Source organism: Vicugna pacos, chromosome 23 (genome assembly GCF_048564905.1).
Source record: "Vicugna pacos chromosome 23, VicPac4, whole genome shotgun sequence".
NCBI lineage: Eukaryota > Metazoa > Chordata > Mammalia > Artiodactyla > Camelidae > Vicugna > Vicugna pacos.
This window is the reverse complement of record NC_133009.1, coordinates 12,957,077-12,978,072: the sequence shown is the minus strand read 5'-3', so window position 1 is coordinate 12,978,072 and position 20,996 is coordinate 12,957,077. Positions and strand designations below refer to the sequence as shown.

The window sequence follows — 20,996 nt, the reverse complement described above, 5'->3', positions numbered from 1 at the left end:
CCAATTCCTCTAAGCTTATTGGCATTATTATATACCTGAAAGCTATGAATTCCTAAGTAATAGTAAGGTACTAATTATTACTATAAAAAGCTAAAATTTTAGTCAACAGCGAGATCAACTTTTAGCAAGAGAAGGTTAGGAGCTCCACAGACCTGCTCTCCAGTGAAGCTGACAAAAATCATTTTTAAAACAACCTTTTAAAACCTCTGGAAATGATCCTAAGGTAAAAAAGCCAATAAGGAAACATCTAAGAATATCTATGAAAATTTGGTAAGAAAAGCCAGAGTCTTGGTATCTGAACCAAGATAGCTTCCTTCCTTCCTCCTCTCAGCTCAACTAGGCAGAACCTCCACTCCAGAGAGGTGCAGCTAAGGACACAGGGACCCCTCTACTTCCAGCTCCCAGGCAGACTGTTTCCTTCAGATGAGGAGCAGAATGCTGGCATTTCTCATTCTGCCCACAGCTACCTTTTTTTGAGGCTAAGTTCCAGGCCGGTGCAGTTGAGAAAAGGGGCTCCCTTCTTCTGTCCAATCTCTATTCGTGCGACAGAGGCTCTACTTTTGGTGTAGAACCACTGAGAACACTGATGTCCTGATTACCTTAGTCCTGCTTCCACATTTGAAGAGGCAAGCCAAAAAGATCTCAGGCTACTGCCCCCTTTCCGCCTCATGTTCAGTTCCTAAATCAGGCTGTCCCTCAGAGAGAAGCATGTCATTTTCCCTACCTCCAGCTCCAGAGCCCTGGCTCAGAGATCTTGCCTGAGGGGAGAAGCAAGCCATAAAACACTTGCTATGTCCCTTCCTAAAAGAACTTATTTCATTTGCAGTGGAGCACAGAAAAGTTCAAGCTTAAATTCAAGCTTAACCCCTCAAATAGTGGGGGTTGTGGCAAAAGGCAATGGAGAGATTTATAGATTCAATGAGGATATAAGGCTAAACTCTAGGCTGGCTAGTTTACAGGACAACACTAGGGGAAGAAACAGCTTGGAGAAGCCCTCCTGGTGTCAGAACTAATATCAAACACTAATTTCTGGAACTATTTCTTCCAAGGACCTAAATTTGATTGGACCGCTCTGTAGAACAATTATGCCCCAGAGTACTATTGAAAACAATTAAGCAATCAGCTGAAAGTCACTGGAATTTAAAGTTGGGGGTGTGGTCAAATAAAGACAAAGAGAACTCTGTCAAAACTACTGTCATCTTAGAGTGACTATTGGCATACCCAAAGCTACACCTGGCTGAAGAACAGAGGAGGCTTAACACTGTGGTGAGGGAAAACTTCACTCAGTCACTTAACAGTTAAACAAACAAATAACAACAAGCCCCAAAGGGTGGGAGCAGTACCCAGAGTCGCTAGAATATATTACCTAAAATGTCCAGTTAACAACAAAAAAATTACAAGATATGCAAAGAAACAGGAAAGTATGACCTTTACACTGACAAAAAAAAAAAGAGGCAACAGAAACTACCTGTGAAAGTAACCAGATGTTGGATTTAACAGAAAATGACTTCAAAGTAGCCATTATAAATATGTTCAGGAAAATAAAGGTTATGATCAAAGAAGTAGAGATGATGTGACAATGTCAAATCAGATAGAGGATATCAGTAAAAAGAATTTACAAAAAGAGAGAAGCAAATGGAAATTCTGTATTGAAAAGTATAGTAACAAAATGGAAACTCACCAGAGGGACTCAACAGTAGATGTGACTGGCAGAAAAAAGATTCACAGAATTTTGAAGATAGAATGATAGGAATTAGGAAATGTGAAGAACAGAAGAATAAAAAAAAGATGAAGAAAAATGTACAGAGCTTCATGGGACATCATCAAGTTTACCAAACACACAAAACGGTAGTATCATAGGAGAGGAAAGAAAGTAGCAAAACGAAAACATTTTGAAGAAATAATGACTGAAAACTTTCCAAATTTACTGAATAACAATAACCTACACATCTAGGAAGCTTAACAAGCTCCAAAAAGAAAAAATTCAAGGAGATCCACAATCAGACTTATGACAGTAAAACTGCTGAAAGTCAAAGACAAGGAGAAAATCCTGAAAGCAGCAAGAGAAAAACTAGACTCTTAAAAGGGATAAGATTAACAGCTGACTTCTCAGCAGAAACAAGAGGCCAGAAAACAGCAGAACAACATATTTAAACTGCTCAAAGGAAAAAAAAAAACAAAAACTGTCAACTCAAAGTCTTGTAAAGCTCTTTTAAAAATGAAGACAAAATAAAGCCATTCTCAGATAAACAAAAATTAAAAGAATTTATTGCTAGCTAGCCTTCCTTACAAGAAACATTAAAGAAATTCCTTCAGGCTGAAAGCAAATGACCACAAAGAGTAATTTAAATAATCACATTTACAAAAAAACAAAACAAAGCAAAAAAAAAAAAATCCTAAAAGCAAAGAGCAATAGTAAAGGTAATATTGTAATTATACAAGACAGTATAGGGGGAGAGTATAGCTCAGTGGTAGAGCATTTGCTTAGCATGCATGAGGTCCTGGGTTCAATCCCCAGTACCATCATTAAAAAAAAAAAATGAAATTACCACCCCCCAACTTAAAAAAAAAAACTCTCAAAATGAACATCATTTTATATAATAAATATTTCTATGTCCCCCCCAAAAAAGACAGTATAAATGCATACTTATTTCTTTCTCTCAATAAATTTTTTAAATTCTACAAAATAATATGTATATAATGTATTGTTGAGTCATTAACATATAGAAATGTAATATATTTGCCAATAACAGCACAAAGGAGGTAGGTAGGAACAAAGCTCTACTGGGCTAAAGAAATAACTACTTATGGTAAAACAATACTTATAACAATGTATGGTTGGGTTTGTAACATTAATAAATTTAACTGCATAACAATAATACCAGAAAAAGGAAGAAAAGGAAATAGAGGAATATAAGAATAATAGTTCTATTATTTCACTGAAACTAAACTCATATAAATCTGAAGTTGATTCCAGTAAGTTAACATGTATATGGTCAGCCCAAGAGAAATCACTAAAAATAAGCTAAAAAGGATATAGTAAAAAAAAAAAAAAATTAAACAAACTTAAAAGGTGCATTGGGAAATATTAACTTAATACTAAATTAAGCAGTAAAGATAAAACACAGAACAAAAAAGACATGAGGCATATGTGAAACAAAAAGTAAAACAGCATACATAAATTCAACTATATCAATAATATTAATTATGAATGGATTAAGCAATCCAATCAAAAGGCAGATATTGTCAGACTCGAATTTTTAGAAAAATGACCTAACTATATGCTGTCTCCAAAAGATATACTTTAGCTTCAAAGATACAAATAGACTGAAAGTAAAAGGATATAAAGTGACATATCATGCACACAAATCAAACAAAAGCTGGAGTGATTATCCTAATATCATTTGAAGCAAACAAAAAAGTTTACTAGAGATAAAGTTTACTAGAGGTCATTTTATAATGATAAAATGGTCAATTTATCAGGAAGACGAAACAATTGTAAAGATAGTTGCAACTAATAACACTTTGCTAAAACACATGAAGCAAAAACTGACAAAAAATGAGGACAGAAATAGGCAACAGGACAATAATAGTTGGAGACTTCAACATCTCACTTTTCATAATGGACAGAACAATGAGGCAGAAGATCAAGAAGATAGAAAACTTGATCAACACTATAAACCAACTAGACCTAATAGACTTCTAAAACACTGTAGAATTTATATTTACTGTAGAACACTCTACCCAAAAACAGCAGAATTTTAATTGCACATGAAATTCTCCAGGACCGATCATACGTCACGTCACAAAACAAACCTCAAAACATTTAAAAAATAGAAATAATACAAAGTATATTCTCTGATCACAATAGAGTAAGATTATAATGGGATAAAAGACAAAAATATTTGGAAACTCAGAAACATGTGGAAGTAATCAACACACTCCCAAATAATAGATCAAATAAGAAATCAAAAGGAAAATTAGAAGATACTTTGAGACAAATGAAAATGAAGACATAAAACATATGTGATGTAGCTAAGCAGTATTTAGAGGGTAATCTACACCTATAAATGCCTATATAAGAGAGACTAAAGATCTCAAATCAATAATCTCACCCCTGCAATTATAAGTGACCTAGGATATCCAAAACAATTCTGAAAACCAATCCTTTGAAGTTAGTTCCAAAAATTAGAAATAATTTCTTCCCGTCAAGAGATTAAGAAGCAGGTTGGGAAGGCAAGATACAAACCATAAAAAGAATAAAGTCGGAAAACTCATACTTTCCCATTTCAAAACATACTACCAAGCAGTAGAAGTTAAGACAGTGTGGTACTGATCGAAAAAAAAAAAAACAAAAACAGACATATACAGGTCAATGGAATAGAATTAAGGGTCCAGAAGTAAAACCATGTGTCAACTGATTTTCAACAAGGGAACTGAGACCATTCAATGGGGAAATTATAATCTTTTCAACAAATAGTGCTAGGACAACTGAACAGCCAAATGCAAAAGAATGAATTTGAACATACACATCACACCCCACACAGAAATGAACTCAAAATGGGTCAAAGACCTAAATGTGAGAACTAAAACCATAAAATTCTTAAAAGAAAACATAAGCGTAACTCTTTATAACCTTGGATTTAGAAATGATGCCTAGATATGACACCAAAAGCATAAGCAATAATTAAAAAAAAGTTAACTTGGACTTTTTTTTATCAAATTAAAAACATTTGTGCTTCTAAAGACACGAGTAAGAAAGTGAATAAACAAAGAAACTTCATATATCAAGAATATATAAAAAATCTTACAACTCAGTGATAAAAAGACAACTCAATTTCAAAATGGGCAAAGAATCTGAAGAGCCATTTTTCCAAGAAGGATATACCAAATGGCCAATAAGCACATTAAAAGACGCTTGCCATCATGATGACTGTAATCGAAAGGTCAGAATACAAAGTGTTGGTGAAAATGTGAAAGATTAGAACCCTCACACACTGCTAGTAGAAATGGAAGATGGTGGGGCTACTTAGAAAACAATGTAGCAGTTCCTGAAGTGATAAAACACAAAATTACCATTTGACCCAGCAATTCCACTCCTAGGTATATACCCTAGAGAAATGAAAACATATGTCCACCCAAAAACGTGTTTATAACAGCATTATTCATAATAACCAAAAGGTGGAAAAAACTCCAAATGTTCATCAATTGATAAACGGACAAATGAAATGTGGTGCTAAAGATATACTATGAAATATAATTCGGTCATAAAAGGAGTGCAGTACTGGTCTGTGCTACAACACAGGCAAACTTTGAAAATATTATGCTAAGTGGAAAGAAGCCAGTCACAAAAAAGCATATATTATATGCTTCCATTCATGTAAAATGTCCAGAATGGGGAAATCTATAGAAACAGAAAGCAGATTAGTGATTGCTTAGGGTAGGGTGTGGGAGGGATAAGGGGCTAGTGGGGGTTAACAGAGTACAGTATTTCATTTTGAGATAGTGAAAATGTTCTAAAATTTACTGCAGTGATGGTTGCACATATCTGTGAACACACTAAAAGCCACCACTGTATACTTTAAATGGTGAATTGTATGGTTCATTATATCTCAATAAAGGTGTTTAAAAATTTTAGTACAGTCCTGGTCTCTAAAATACTTTCATATCAAATACCCAAGACATTATTGAAAGACAGCAGAAGTTTAAAGATCAAATGCAGTTTAATGATCAAGTGCCACATAACAATCACATAAACTTCATCTAAACAACACATGCTTAGAATACTCTTATTTTGTCTTCATGTTGCTTATACTAATTTACAATACTAAATTAGATTGATAGAATTTTCATGGAATATGTAAATGAAAATTCAAAAATCACCACATAAAATAAAAGGTAATAACAATAGTTTGTTAATATGGCTAATGTAGGGTTGGTTTTAAGAATAGTTAATTGAATAAAAAAAAGATTAAATTCAGTACAGTAACATAGTTTGCATTTTTCCCTCATAATGTAGTTTTGCTGGTACTGTCTCAAATGAATCTTATCAGAAAATCTAGTTTATATTCATTTCTCTCAAGACTTCAAATACCAAGAACACTGAAATTTTAAAATATTCATTACCATAAAGTCTTCCTATTCTTGCCCATTTCCATAAAAGTCAATGTGATAAACTAAACTTCTTAAGGATAACCAAATTATTTCAAGTTGCTCATTGTTAATCCTCTACTTAACACCTAAGAATAAACAGTTTGAAGTACTAGGTATTATAATTTATAACAGAAATAATAGTTTTATAGGTATAATTTTCCTTAAAGGAAAAAGGTAACATTCTCAATTACTGCTGCTGGCATATTTGAAATCTAAAGTAGGATCTCATATAGGATTCATGCTACAAATTATAGAACAAGCACCGTATCATAGCAACCCAGCAATACCACTACAGTGACACGCTGAGGATGCAATCCAAGATTCTAATTTAAGAAACTGGCACAGAATATAGGACATGTAGCTTTTTTTGGCAATACCCCTAGAACATTAATAACTAAGAGTCTAAAATCAGCTTTTATTTGAAACTTTAGAGGATCAAGCTATTATAAAGTAACAATAGAAACATTTATTAACAAATGATTCACAGCACTGTAACTAAATATGACTTAGTTAAGGCTCTATGATTTCATTAAAATTAGAAATGGTAGAAAAAATTGTAGATGCAACATTTCAGAAATTTGAATACATGCACCTACTAGTTTATGATAAAGTATTTTAATATATAAATGCATATCATTTTAAGAAAACCCCTAGAATACTATCTAAAACTTTAAAAAGCATAGTTACATGCTTTACTCAATTACAATTCGAACGTGAGTATATCCACAATGACTGCATTATAGAAGGGTTAAAATATACTGTTCAATTTTTATTTTAAAAAATTGACTATGTTATCTTTCCCATTCAAAAATCACTTCTGATAAAGTAGAAAAGAACAAGGAATGAAGATGAGCTAGTGGGATATCTTACATAGTCTCCCTGGAATGAAGAACCTTAAGAAGCAGAATACTAAAAAACAGTCAACTAGGAGAATAAATGGAATATTTATGTCATGCCTGCTTAATTCAATTTTAATATAGAATCTGCTATTCATCAAATAAAACAGGTTTTTAGAAGTACCTTTGTTCACCATTTGGGACTTTGAGGGAACAAGAAATATTAAACAGATCTTTATAGATGAGATGGTTTTGATGGCTGTGATGAGGTTCCATCCTGCAGCTACTCCTACCTGCACCTCCTGAGAAATACCTACTACTGTGTTAAGGAAAAGGATTACCTACTGTAACAAGGTTGTTCAAGTCTCTAGAGCAGGGCCTAAAGTCCATAAACACCCTACCCACTTCCCTCCTCTACCTGACCTCAGATGGGCTTCAGGGTAGTGTTGGTGGTGCAAATCCAAGAACTCTGAAATTATATACAAAATATTGTATATGATGTTTTCTGAAAAGATGATCAATTCCTTTAATCAGACTTTCTAAGACACCCATGTATAACTTCTGTAAAATTAAATACTAATACTCTTAGAAATTATTTCCTCTTCTTTTAACATAAGGAATGTTTATAATCAAGATTTAAAATCATTTGATTCTGTATTCCCAAAAATAAAGTTTATTCCAAAACAATTCTAACTAGATTTTAATTTTTTCTTTCATAAAAATGTTATTTATAATATTCTATTAAAGTAAAAGCAATAGGTTACAGAATGGCATACATCATATGATCTCACTAACAGGAAAACATAGGAAGATGCTCAAAATTTTAGAAGTTTCCTTCAGCTGGGGATTTTTATTTTCTATTTTCGTAAGATTCTCTTTTGACTTGTTTTTAACACTGAGTCTGTAAGTTTTTACAAAAATAATAAAGCCATTATACAAGAAACAGGATACTTAAGAATATGACATTTCTCATTTCATAGTCTTTAAATGAGTTTATTTTAGAAAACCATGAAAACTGAGACTCACTCATGACTCACAGCAAATATTGTATCCTAAAATAGTCATTCCTATTCCACAGGAGAAGCTACTTTCTAGACTTAAAAAAAAGCAGTTCTCAAAATATCAAAATATGTTATGGGTAAGGTCATTCAGGTGGTCCCTATTAAAAATGGAATAATCAAAGTATAAAGTACCAAAATCTGTGCTTGGGTATTGGGTAGCTAGGTAAAATCTAGGTTATTTTTATCTTTTCTACATGAATGATAGAAATTTCCTATGAAGAATATATGACTGAAAATTAAATGCAACTTAAAAGCATTTCATTGTTATATCTGCTACTTTATTTTCATTTTGGATTCAAATTTAGTCTGGTTCATTCACTGGAAGCACAAATGTACGCAGAAAACTACTCAAAGAGATGACATATTGTCTAATTTAAGTTTTTCTGGGGTTTTAGCAGGAGAATAAAATCAGTAAAGTGATAGATGGATTAGCCCAACTGACTTCTATATCCAAGTCTCAGTTATCTGGCTCCAATTTATTTTCCTTCCTCGAATTGGGAAATAATTATCAGAAAGACAGTGCTATGTTAATGTGGTCATAGTTAAAAAAATTTTTTTCAAAAATTGTGTGTACATAGCTAGTGTAGAGGGAACAGAGAAGCAAAAATAAGCAGAGTCTAATCAGTTTTTGATATTCCATAATAATTCCATAATTCATCAAAGCTGCTGATTATAGATTATTATAACTTTAAATGAGTAGACTCTAAGTTATAAATCTAGCTCTGACACAAATGTGCTGAGTGATTAAAAGTTCACTTCATCTTGTTTCTCAGTACTCATTCATAAAACAAATATTCTCCAATCTCTTCTTCAGAAAAGCTTTACATTACTTAAAAAAGGGAAGAACAGTGCTAAAAGGGAGATCCCCAAAGAAGATCAATGAAGCATTTTTATATCAGAAGAATTTAAGAAAAAAAGATCCTCTGCTTTAAAAGGTCTTAGAAAAACCTATGTTCAGTACTGGCCTACTTGCCCAGGATCTTAAAAAAAAAAATCAGTATTTCTCTTAAAAGGCTCTCAACAACAAATATTTCTCCTTTGCACTGTCAGAAAATAAGACGCTAATTTTGCTTTAGTGCAGGCAATACATATCTTCAGTTTAATACTAAAGAGGAAGAATCAATTAAGAAGATCAAGCTATAAATGACTTGGCACAAGAATATAACCTACCTGTTTTGGCTTCTTCACCAACAAAATGCTAAATTGGGGGCTGTAGGTAAACTATTAATCACAAATCATTATAAAATTGTGAATTACTGCATGACACAAAATGGTACCTTTCTTTAAATCAATATAATAGCATTTGCTTCATTATTTCATTCAATAAATACTAAAACCAAGCACTGACCACCTAACTGTTGGGAAGGAAGATAAGGATCTCAGGTCTCAGAACACTTAACTTACAGTCTAAAACAGAAAATAGCCAATTAAGTAACTAACCTACTCATGCACCTGTCCCAACATATTTTGTGATCTACCGCACACATTTGTCAAGGACATTTTGCCATGTGGTGTACACAGACATTCCACTGAATGGGGAATAGATACTCCCATTTTGGCCAGAAGACCAAGTGGCTGGCACCCATAACTATGAACACTTTCTAATTTAAAAAAAACCCTGAAAATCTTTTAATTAATATTTAGAAGTTATAGAAATTGCCAGTGGGCACTCTGTGATTCACATATACAAGTCTTTGATATTTATACTGAAGTTTTCAAAAGACATCTTAAAATCTCTAAACTATTACTCTGGATTTTCCCTCTTTATCTGGTTCCTTTCCTAATATATTCCTTCTCAGCAGCGGCAGACCTATCTACTCAGCTGGAAAGCAAGCCAGATCACCTGGGAATCATTCTTGATTCTTACCTTTAGGGAGAAGTGTCCATCTCCCCCAAACAATTCATTAACAAGTTCTAGCTGAGCTATATTTTGAATACATCTCTTTCTCTCCATCTTTACTGTTACCATCTTAGCCCAAGCCATATCACGCCTCATCTAGCCTACTAAAACAACCTCCTAACTGGTCCTCTTTCTAAAATTCTTGTTCTGCTACAATCCATTCTCTACCCAGCAGCTAGAGTGATACTTTATTTAAAAATTATTAAGCTTCCTCAAAGAGATATTCATACTTACTGACTTGGGCTTTCTCAACTTCCATTTCACTTCTCACCTTACAGAAGTCTGGTGTCAAGTCTACCAATCCTCTGAAAGGCCTTACAAGTCACAATGTTGCCTGAAGACTACTAAACCCATGGAAACTTCATTTCTAATCTGTCAACAGCTCCTCTCACTGTTACTAGCTCCACCCCACCCCCCATTTAAAAAAATACTCTCTTCCCCTGACTGCCTTGTCTCTACTTTCTTTCTTTGCCTCCACCCAAGCTGCTGCTCTTGCCTCATGGTTGCTCCTTTTCCTTTCATCATCAGCTAAATGATGGTACTCTTTGCCTTTTCTCGTTCTATACATTTTCAGTGGGCAGCTGCTTCTACTTGCATCTCTTCGAACGCCACTTTTACTCTAAAGCTCCTAAATTCTTATTACTCGCACAGATCTTTTTACTTAGCTCCATACCCAAATATCTAACTTTCTACTTCTATTTCCCACAGGCACTTCAACCTGTCCCACATGTACAACCGTTACCTAGTTTTTCAAATTAGAAATGTACCATTATTGATTCTTCCTTCTCACCAAGTCCTGCCTATGATATCACTCCATCCCCATTTAGACAAGACCAACATCATCTCTTGTCTGAATTACTATGCTAACATCACCTTATTCCTCACTCCCCTCTCCCAATACACTCTTCACACTAACGTCAGGAATAAATGCAGGACACAGTATCAAGACTACGACTTAGACTCTTAATTGTTACTCTAGTATCTTCTTTAGCCAGTTCCCTACTATAATATTCTTTATCACAGCCACATATACTGCTGGCAGTTACTGAAAAATGCTATGCTCACTCACCTCTGGAGCAACCCATATTGTCCTTCAGGTAGACCTCTTAGACCCCATCTAACATGTCTGGCCTTTTAGGTCTCAGTTTACCTGTCACTTTCTCCAGGAAGCTTTTCCTGATCCTTCTCCCTCACATACCAAAACTAAGTTGGGACCCTCACATACCCTCCTGGCCTTTTACTGCTTGCTTTTATCACAACATTTACCAGTAATTGAAACTGCTGTCTTACATGTCTATATTTACCCTACCAGACCATAAGCTCCTAGAGACATTTAATTTCAAAAGAAAAAGCATTCATCATTTTATTCACTTTGTTAAATAAAGTTTTAATCTCTACAATGGTTCACCTAAAATTTAAGTATTCTGAACATCAAAAGGGGGAATATTTCTGCACTAGATTTTGTAAGCAAAGTATGTATCTAGTTTCACAGCAGACAAACAAAATCTTTTTCCTCTGGCTAATTAAAAGAAGAATGGCAGTGCAAGGTAAAAAAAAATTCATCATGTCAGTAGAAATTATATCTTATTTTACTTATGACTTCAACAGATGTTTATCTTTAGAAAAGTTTGTCTGAAAATTATGTTTTAAAAAAACCTTTGCTAAATCAAAATTCAGAGCTTATAACAAAAACTGTCTCATCTTTTTTACTTTATCAATTCTGAGGCATAGGATTAACAATGAATTCAAATTATCATTTTCTGGTAACAGTTATAGTTCTAGAATAGTTATCAATGAGTGTGACTCAAAGGCAAAATCAATTAAACAGAGAAAATGCATCATTTTTGAAATTATATTTAATATTTATACTTCTGAACTACAAGTTCTAAGCCCAGCTATAAGCAAAATCTGAGAGAGTATCTAAGAGTTTAAAAGCCCTATATCTTTTCTCCTTAACTTAAAGAAAGCTTTTCTGATGAAATGACAAGCTAGATACTTACTTAAAACAAGAGTGAAACCCTTCCCAATGAAGGGAGATTTCTGAGGTCCCATTCAGCACTGGAAGGCTCAATTTGACATAACAATACAGTAAGGTTACAGTATATGCAATTAACAACACCATTCCAGCAGGAGGAGTGTGTCCCCAAGAAATTCCTTGCCTTCAGTATCCAAGCTAGAAATAGGTTCTCTGAATTATGTGAACCTATCATATTCAGCAAACTTCAAAAAAAAACATCTTAATAGGTTACTTTAGGAAATCTGATCAAAACTGCAGGATTTCTAAAATTCATCATTACTTACTCAAAACACCCAAACAAATTCCTTCAGGGAAGAGTTCAAAAAGACACACATAAAAAGTGGTTTGAAACTGCTTATTAGTTAATATCCTGCTTAGACAAGTAGAATTTATTTCGCATAAACCTAGCCTGTCATGTAAAACTCTTCCAGCAAGGCATTTAGGTTCCTTGTTATATAATAATGTACTAAAAGTAATTATATATTTAAAATTTGTTCATCTCCTTCAAGGACCTCCTTATAAATAAAGGTTGTATCTCAAATTTAGAAATGACTGTTAACTAGTAATTTCAGTTTATCCAACGTTTATATAAAGATGTCCATGTCTCAGAGTCAACCCAGTATTACTTTTTCACACAGGCCTTACACAATACCTTTCCTAGCAATAAATCTATCAATGTTACATGTCACTTATACCACTCACTGGCAAAGCAAAAAATACAGGAGCAAACAATCTTTTGTTTTAAACCTACAGTTGTTATTTACTATCATGGTATTAGAAACCCAGGATTCATTTACTTTAAAAAACTTTGAATCAGATTTATTAAATATATTAAAACAAAAAAAGGAAACAGAAGAGAACCAATCTGTTGGTAGATAACATAGAACATCACTGAAAAAAAGCATGATCAATAACTGGGGATGTGTGTAAAGAGGGGAGGGCCAACAGACAACCAACAGGTAATTTCTTAATCAAAACAGTGACTCTCAACATGACCATACTTGTTATGCACAGAATACTGTATTTGGTACTATAATAGGATATGAAAACACAGACGACTTCTGCTTTCACAAAAATTTTACCATCTCATTCTGGAGGGAGAATATCAACACGTAACAACTAACACTGACTCAAAACAACAAATCAACAAATGCAGGTATAATTCAAAGTGGTTAGCAGAAAGGCCAAAGACAAAAGAGGGGGATATGGAATATGAATGTTCCCAGTTCCTTGCTGCCCTACCTTCAGTAAAAAGCTGTGATTAAGATTAAGATGATAGATGTGAAAATATTCTGAAGAAAAACATTTTTTTCCCTAAAATGCCCTGTTTATTATGCAAAAATATGGAATGCATCATAAATCTGTGTGTCATCCTTTGTCAGGGGCAAAGCTAATATTCTATCATTCCAGTTTTAGTACATGTGCTGCTAAAGCAGCCACCAGAAAAATATTACTTGATGCTAAATTAATATAAGGTATGACCAAAAACAGTTAAGGAATGCCTCATTTGTTCAATACCTAATAGTCAACATAATACAGCAGTAATATTAGTTCTAAATCTTCAAAAGGCAGAACAATGCTGTGAACATACAGCAAATATCAGTTTTACATTCCAAATTGGTTAGGATTATCATACTAACCTGAATGATGGGATTGAAACTAGGCAAACTGCTATCGTATGTTCTCACTTCTACTTGACAGCTCAACCACAGCTCCAGAAATCAGGGTAGGGGGGGAAACCTGACCACCTTGTATCAAAGGAGAATAGTTGAGTTTTAATTACAACTACAGCAAAATCCAACAGAATCAAAGCATCACAAAACTACAGAATCCAACAGCACGGTCCCTCTTCAGGAAAGCAGCTGATTAGCCATAGGGGGCAGCAAAGTTAAAAGAGTGAAAAGTAAATAGCAGGAGGTGAAGCGAGGGCAGGAAATGTTAATAGGCTGAGTAATGAGCCATGAGTATTGAGAGAAAAGGACAAAGTCTCAATTAATGAATTAAATCAATAGACAGATAATGCCAAGCCACTGATTCTCAACCCTGGCTGTACATTAGAATCATCCTGGGAGCTTTCAAAAATGCAAATACCTGCATACTACCTTAGGCATTGATGTTGTTTAAAAGCTCTCCAAGTGCACAGCCAGGGCTGAGAACCAGAATGCTAAAACACATAAAAACAAAAATAAGCTAGTCTCTATCCCCAGCTTTTAACAATTTAAAAAGTTAAAAAAATTTTAAATGCATAAAAATCTTATTTTTGTTAATAAACCTGTCTTTGTCATCCAGAGAGCGGCAATAATTCATTAAAGACTAATTCATCTTTGTGATTTTATCAAGGGAAAATGTTATTCTGATATGCAAAAATGATTAAACTGAAGTTCAAAGGGGTTAAACAACTAGTCCAAAGCAACTGACTCATTAATGATGCAGGAAGACAATTTAAGTCTACTATTTACTGGATGGTACTCTATCCCAATGATCACACTATTTTACTTAAATACATTTTACTGGATTCTTAAGTTTATAGGCACTTCATAAAAGGATCCAAAATTCAATTAAGAATCAGGAGAGGTAATAAAATTGGGGGAAAAGAAATCTGACCTTAAATAGGAATTCTGAAGATATTACATTAGACTTGAATAGAAAAGTTTTTCTTTCATGTGAGGGCCAGCAATGGACACCACATCAATTTCTCTAGAAGTATATCCTAAATAAGTTTTTAAAAATTTAAAAATAAGTCTACTGGAAGAAATATATAACTTTCAGAAGACAGTCCTAAAATGACTAAAATGTTACATCTCTTTGCAAGCAAATATTTTTAACATATTGAGATGAATTTCAACTCTCCTTTAGTGCCATTCCAATTACAAAAGTGGGTTTTGGGTTCAGAAAGAATGATACTAACTTTGAAAAAAATTTATCAGCCTTAAAGTTGAGTGAGTAGTGTCCCCCACTAGCACAAAAAAGTTAAGTTAGTTATGAAATTTCAGATGGTGTGTTTTTGTTCCAGTTATCCTGGAAGACCACACACACTGAGAAAAACAAATTTTCCCTAAAGGTAAGCAAGACTCTTCAAATGAGCACCACTGTTACTGGCCTCAATATCTCCAGCTTCTAAGAATATGCCAACCAAGAAACTGAGGAAATTTGGGTAGTTCTTTACCTCATCTGAATGGGACTTTAACCTCAAAACCAGTTTCATTCTGTTCTTTGCTATTTACTAGCTGTCTCTTAAAGAGAAATGCACATTATACAATTCTACCAGTTGATTTCTCTGCTTGGTAAAAAAAAAAACTGAATCACTCTACCTTATTTCCACTTCCATGCTTATGCTGATGTTACAGCTTCACCTCACTTCATATGAATCAGATCTGAAAACTGATTATAAATATATATACTCAGCACACTAGGAACATTTACTATTTATGTAAATCCTTCATTTAAAAATAATTTTAATCTGGATTTTCAAATATCAAAGAGAATGGGAACTAACATTCTTTGACTACCTATTTTTAGGCACTAATTACATTATTTCACTTAATCCCCACAATCCTGGGGAGATCGAAGGTATTATCCCCATTTTACAGATAAGGAGACAACTCAGTAAGATTAAAATCTTACCTTTGACCCAGGACTGACCTCAGTGGCCCAACTCTATCACACTGCTTCAAATGTTCATAAAGCAGATTAACAGCAAAAATACTGAAATCATTTGACCTGGGTACCAGTGTCAGTTGCAACACCATCCAAATAAATAATCACAGGCCTGAAATCAAGCTGTTTAAGCCTCAATTTTCTCATCAATAAAATGGGAATAATACTGGTCTTGCATAGAGTTTCTGGGATAACCCAACGAAAGATGTTTGTAAAAATACAATGAGCTGTGGATTGTCACACAATATTATCTCAGCAGGTGTGAAAAAAACAGTGATTAGGGGTTACACATTTTTTAACTGTTTCAATTATGAATAATCCTGTTTTTATAATTTAAAAATAGAAAGAAAAGTGTAAAGTAATTTGCAAATGCTAAATGTTATCTAACTGTAAGGCATCTACTGTTTTACCAACCCAATCAATTTAGAGACTCACACAAAATAAGTTAGATAGACTGAAAAACTTCCTATTAATAGGTTTTTTAAAAGCTCAAGGTTTCCTAACTGTTGGCTACCAAAGGAAAAGTTTAAGGTACAAAAATTAAGGCCTATACTACTGTAAATTTAAATACAGAAAAAAATGACAGAATATTTCTTTTATTTTCTAATACCTAGTTCTCAGAGGAGCTTGGAGAATTAACATAAAAAAAACTTCAAGTATTTTGAAAAAAATATTTTTTAAGCTGTAAAATATAAGGCAGTTTAATTTTTCAAGGCCCACATAAAAGTTTCTCATAAAAAAATCCTTTTAACAAGGTTTGTTTTTTAAATACTTTGTATAACAGAACAAAATTTTCTCTGAACATTTTCACCATTAAAATCCTGCAACCCACTTACTAAATTATTTTGCACAAATAAACATCTTATAGATGAAAAAGTGGGATTATTTTGTTAATCCTTACTCATAGCATGCTTTGAGGAAAACAGCTGGCACCTTTCCAGTTTATATCCACGTGGACAAAGTGTAACATAAGTAGATTGGTATAAACACTTAACAGATCTTGGATGCCCACAGATACCACAGGAAGATAATATTTCAGAGCAGGAAGAAAAATTCTCTTTCATGCACATACTACAGGGCTTTCCACTGGTTTTTGTTAAGGCCACAAATGGAAAAAACTACTACTGACAGAAAAAGCACACAACACTGTGGTATCAAGTCCACTGCCAAAGTACCAAATGAAGGAACTGAATTTTAAAAATCACCTTTCAAGTATTTCGGCATCTGGAGTAAAAGTAGTTTTTCCCATCAGTGGGTAATCCAAGTAAAGATCTTATTTTCTCAATAAAATTTACTTCAATTTATCCTAAAAATGTAACTTTCCTTACAAAGAATACTATATTTTTATGCAAAATATACAGAATAAATCTAAAGTTCCAATTTTACTTTTTTCTCTATTAGTGAAGAAATACTATAAAACATCCAATGGCACCTTCAACTTGTTGAACTATACACCAAGTAACTTAGATGATTACTGACTCTGCCAGTATTTTTGCCAGGCTTTTAAAAACAAAATATAGTAAAGCTGAAACTCCTGGTATGAACCAACCATATGTTTAATATTCAATTATTTTTACTAAATATAAAGAAATTTATATTAAAAAGGACAACACAAGGAATCACAATATCTTACTAAAAAGCAAATTTTAATAAAAGAAAGAAAAACACTGGCACCAAACCTTCCAACTGCAAAAATAATTCGACAATTTCATGAAAAAAAAATGTAAAAATAACTATGATGTTTTAGTTAAGTTTAAAATTTAAAATTCAGGAAGAGCAATTCAATGTCTTAATAGATAAGATGATATTCTTGTACAGCTATGGTGTCACTCAAGTATTAGAAGTCTTAGCAATACCAACCATTGTGGTCTATCATTGACTATGATATGTAAATTTTAACAATTTTTTAATGCTGAAGAGTAAGTGATAAATGCAATATCACAGGCTACACATATTTTAAATAAAACCTTTCAATAGTCAGTTTGATTCTGGCTGTGGGATGTCCTTAATTTACAAGCACCCCAAGAGTCAGGGCAGCGTAGGATCTGAATGGGGTTCCAGAGCTATTGCAGGTCAATTTGATCTGGGGTTTTCTTTAGACTCCTAGCCAAACTAAAGTTGAATTCGTAGGCCCAAAGATAAACCAAAACCAGACTGGCCTTGAAGGGGAAGCTGGAGCTTTTCAAAAAAAAATTGATCTCAAAATCTGCTGAACATTTATCTAGTTTAGTATGAACTTTTCATTTCCTGGCTTTGCAAAACAGATGATCTAGATTTCTATCAGTTTTCTTTTGTCAAAAAAAAAATTTAAATGCTTAGGAGCATTATCTACGTGTTCCATGATGATTTCTATCTCAAAAAAAAAACAACAGACATTAAAATCACAAAAGTAAAAGGTAGTACTTCACAAAGAATAAACTAGAACACCAGGAACTAATTTCTTCTTTTTTTTAATCCTCTAAACCTAGTGGGAAAAGTAAGTGAGCCAAAAGGAGTGCCAAGTTCTCCTGCAAGGCATTAGGCACGGATACCAATTTGAATTACTGTACAAACTTACAAAGTCCCTGGAATCACTGCTTGGCGAACTAAGTTTCCATTCCATTGCAAAGCAACACTATCGACTCTTTAATACTTGCCCAAATTTACCGTGTGTATCTTCTCAGACAATAAGATTTTAAGTCTTTCTATTCTTTGGGCTAAAGGGTAACATTTAAATCTTAAAAGAAAAAAAAAGGAAACAAAACCCCTAATGACCCAGTAAGACACTATACTGGTCAGGTGTTTAGGCTTTTTCTTTATAAACAAATCTAAAGGCCAGGTAACTCAACCGGTGCTTGCATTAGGATTCCTGGTCTGTAAAACTCTTAGGAACGATCAATGGGAAGGGGAGTTAGGGAGAAGGTGGGCACAGGCGCTTTATAATTGGAAAAGTAAAGGACTAGCTAAGAGGGGCCGAAAAGAACAGGTCGGCAGGTGAGACAAGTTGTTAAAGCAAGATGGGGAAGGGTAAGACTCGGGGAAGAGTGAAGAACTCTACCACGCGGGACGCAAGGGGAGAGTTCCAATCGCCAGGGCAGGTAAGCGAGCGCACAGGTGTGGGCCTCCTTCAAGATGGGAATAGTTAAGGTGAATCCAGGAGGAGCAAGAAGCCAGTCTCTTAACGTCGAACCTGTTTGAATCAAAGGGGGAGGACGCCAAGACACCGCGGGGAAGTCGACTCGCACGCTATGAGCCTCAGCTGGGCAGAAGGAACCCCCGGGAAAAAATGGCTCTGCGGGCGCGGAGGCGAGCCCCCGCGCTCGCTCTCGGGCTGCGCCCTGGGAGGTTACCTTTGAGCTGGGGCAGAGGGTGCAGCTCCGGCTGGCTGCCCTGGCTGCGGAACTGCGACGAGCCCTGCGAGCGCTTCTGCCTCTGCGCCTTGCGCACCGATTTCCGGGTGAAGCCGTCCACTTTCTCCGCCGCCGAGATGGCGGCGCTGGCAGCCCCCGGCGGCGGCGACGACGACGACATCTCCGTGGCCCTGGGGCTTGGCAGCTCCGGCTGCTGCTTGCACGGAACGGGCAGCGGCAGGAGGAGGAGGCGGGGGAGAGGCGCCCCTCCACCCCGTTCCCCCGGCCGCACCGCCCTCCCGCTCCCGGGCGCCGCCGAGCTTCTCCTCGCCGCCCGCCGACGCCTCACGGCCACATCTCACTGCGGGAGGTTCCTGGTCCCCGCCGCGCGGCGAGCTCCCGGGGCTGACGGAGGTGAGGGCGGGGACGGAGCGGGGTGAAGAAGTTGTTGACTCCGGGCGCGGAGGGCGGGTGGACGGGAGCCCGAAGTTTAGACGACTGAGGCGAGGGCGCCGGGGTGCGGACGCCGAATACGTTTCTCGTCCCTGCAGCCCGGGTCGCCAGCCGACCAGCCCGCCAGTACCTCAGTGGCCGCTGCCAGCGCAGCCCGCCCTGCCCGGAGCCTCCTCCTGAGGCGCTGCCATAGCGGGTCCCCTCCAAGCCGCCGCTGCCACTACCGCCGCGGTGCCCGCTCTTCCCTGTCAGCGTCGGCCCCTCATCTCCCGGGGCGGTAACCCGCCGCCCCGGCCCTGGGCGAGCACACACACTGGCTCCTGAGAGCGCCGAGCCGTCCGAACCCCCTCCCCCACGCGCCCTTCCGCCGCCCACAGAGAACCCCCGGCGAGCGACCGCTACAACTTGAGAAGGTGCTGGCTAGAGGCAAGGGGGGGAGTGTTGTGTGCGTGTGCGCGCCCGCGCGCCAGGGAGCGCGGCCCGGGGGCGGGGCCTCGCGAGGGATGGGGAGGGAGGAGTTTGACTGACAACTTCCGCGGGGTCCTGCCAGCCTCTGGGATGCTCGGGAAGGAGTAGGGGGTGGGAAAGCATGCCAGCTCCCTCAGCCAATCGCAGGGCTAAGCGGCAGGAACGGGGTGAGGCGTGGCCTCCTGCGAGGTCTATCAAGCGGGGAGGTTAGGCAGAGGGATGGGGCGTGGTTGTGTGACGGACGTCGGCCACAGCCAATCGTAAGTGAAGGCGGCGAGCGGAGTACCACTCGCGTCACAACCGTATAACTAATTCTCTAAGGGTTGAGGGGAGGTGCCCCTCCACCAGCGAGTACCTTTGCACTCCTGCGCGACAGCTCCCGGCTATAATTGCTGTCCTGGCAGCCTAAGAGAAGACCGGAAAACTAGAGGAGGGAGTTTAGAAAGCGATATAGAATCCCTTTCCCTTCCGTCTCCTCTCCGCTGGCCAATAAGGAACTGAAGCGACTGGTGGGGAGCTTGAAGGATGGGGCGCGAAAGAGCGCCAGGTGTTGCGTCACTAAAAGGGGCGGAGCGAAGGTGGGGTCGGGGAACAAGCAGTGTGATTGATAGGCGAAGGAGCCCCGCGGAAGGCGAGAAAATGAGCTTGTCCAATTGGAGCGAGGTTCTGGACTCTTGGGCGGACCTTGGAGTCTCACTGGCCGTAAGCCGCGTTCTTGCTAGAGTAAATTTGTGGCTCACAGGTGGTTCTGCCGCCGCATCCCGAGAGTTATTCTAGCGCGGGTTTTAGGCAGTCTAGCATCTACTACTTCAAAGAGTTTCCCAAGTCCACACCCTCCAGGCAGATGTTTCTCATTCCCAATTGAGTATCCTGCTAATTTTCACCCCTTCTTTAGCCAGAGAGACCTTCAACTGCTCCAACAGGACGAGTACAGATTCGCTGATGGGTGGTTTGTGGATTCGGAGGCTTGCCATTTAGTCTTACTGGAATCTCTTGTAGATTCCACTCAGATTTTAAACTTTTTAAGGTCAGGGGCTGATCATCTTAGTTTTCGATGCAGTACTTTGTGTATAATGATGCTTAATAAAAAATAAGTGAGCTGAACAGTCTGCCTTCTCTTTT

General features: G+C 36.9%; 1 protein-coding gene and 1 pseudogene across 3 annotated transcripts in view; both read right to left on the bottom strand.

The window, feature by feature from the left end:
• Nucleotides 1-20,262, bottom strand: part of PPP2R5A (protein phosphatase 2 regulatory subunit B'alpha) — a 59,944-nt gene extending 39,682 nt beyond the window's left edge. The window contains exon 1 of one of the 3 annotated variants that reach the window (XM_006198751.2): nucleotides 18,954-20,262. In XM_006198751.2, coding sequence (XP_006198813.1) covers nucleotides 18,954-19,134 — 181 coding nt within the window. In that variant the 5' untranslated portion in view covers nucleotides 19,135-20,262. Of the gene's footprint in view, nucleotides 1-6,126; nucleotides 6,350-13,607; nucleotides 13,629-18,953 lie in introns of those variants that run through there. The other 2 variants (XM_072948501.1, XM_072948500.1) reach the window with 2 other exon arrangements.
• On the bottom strand, nucleotides 13,305-13,403 carry LOC116285271 (U6 spliceosomal RNA; annotated as a pseudogene).
• Nucleotides 20,263-20,996: the final 734 nt, after the last annotated feature.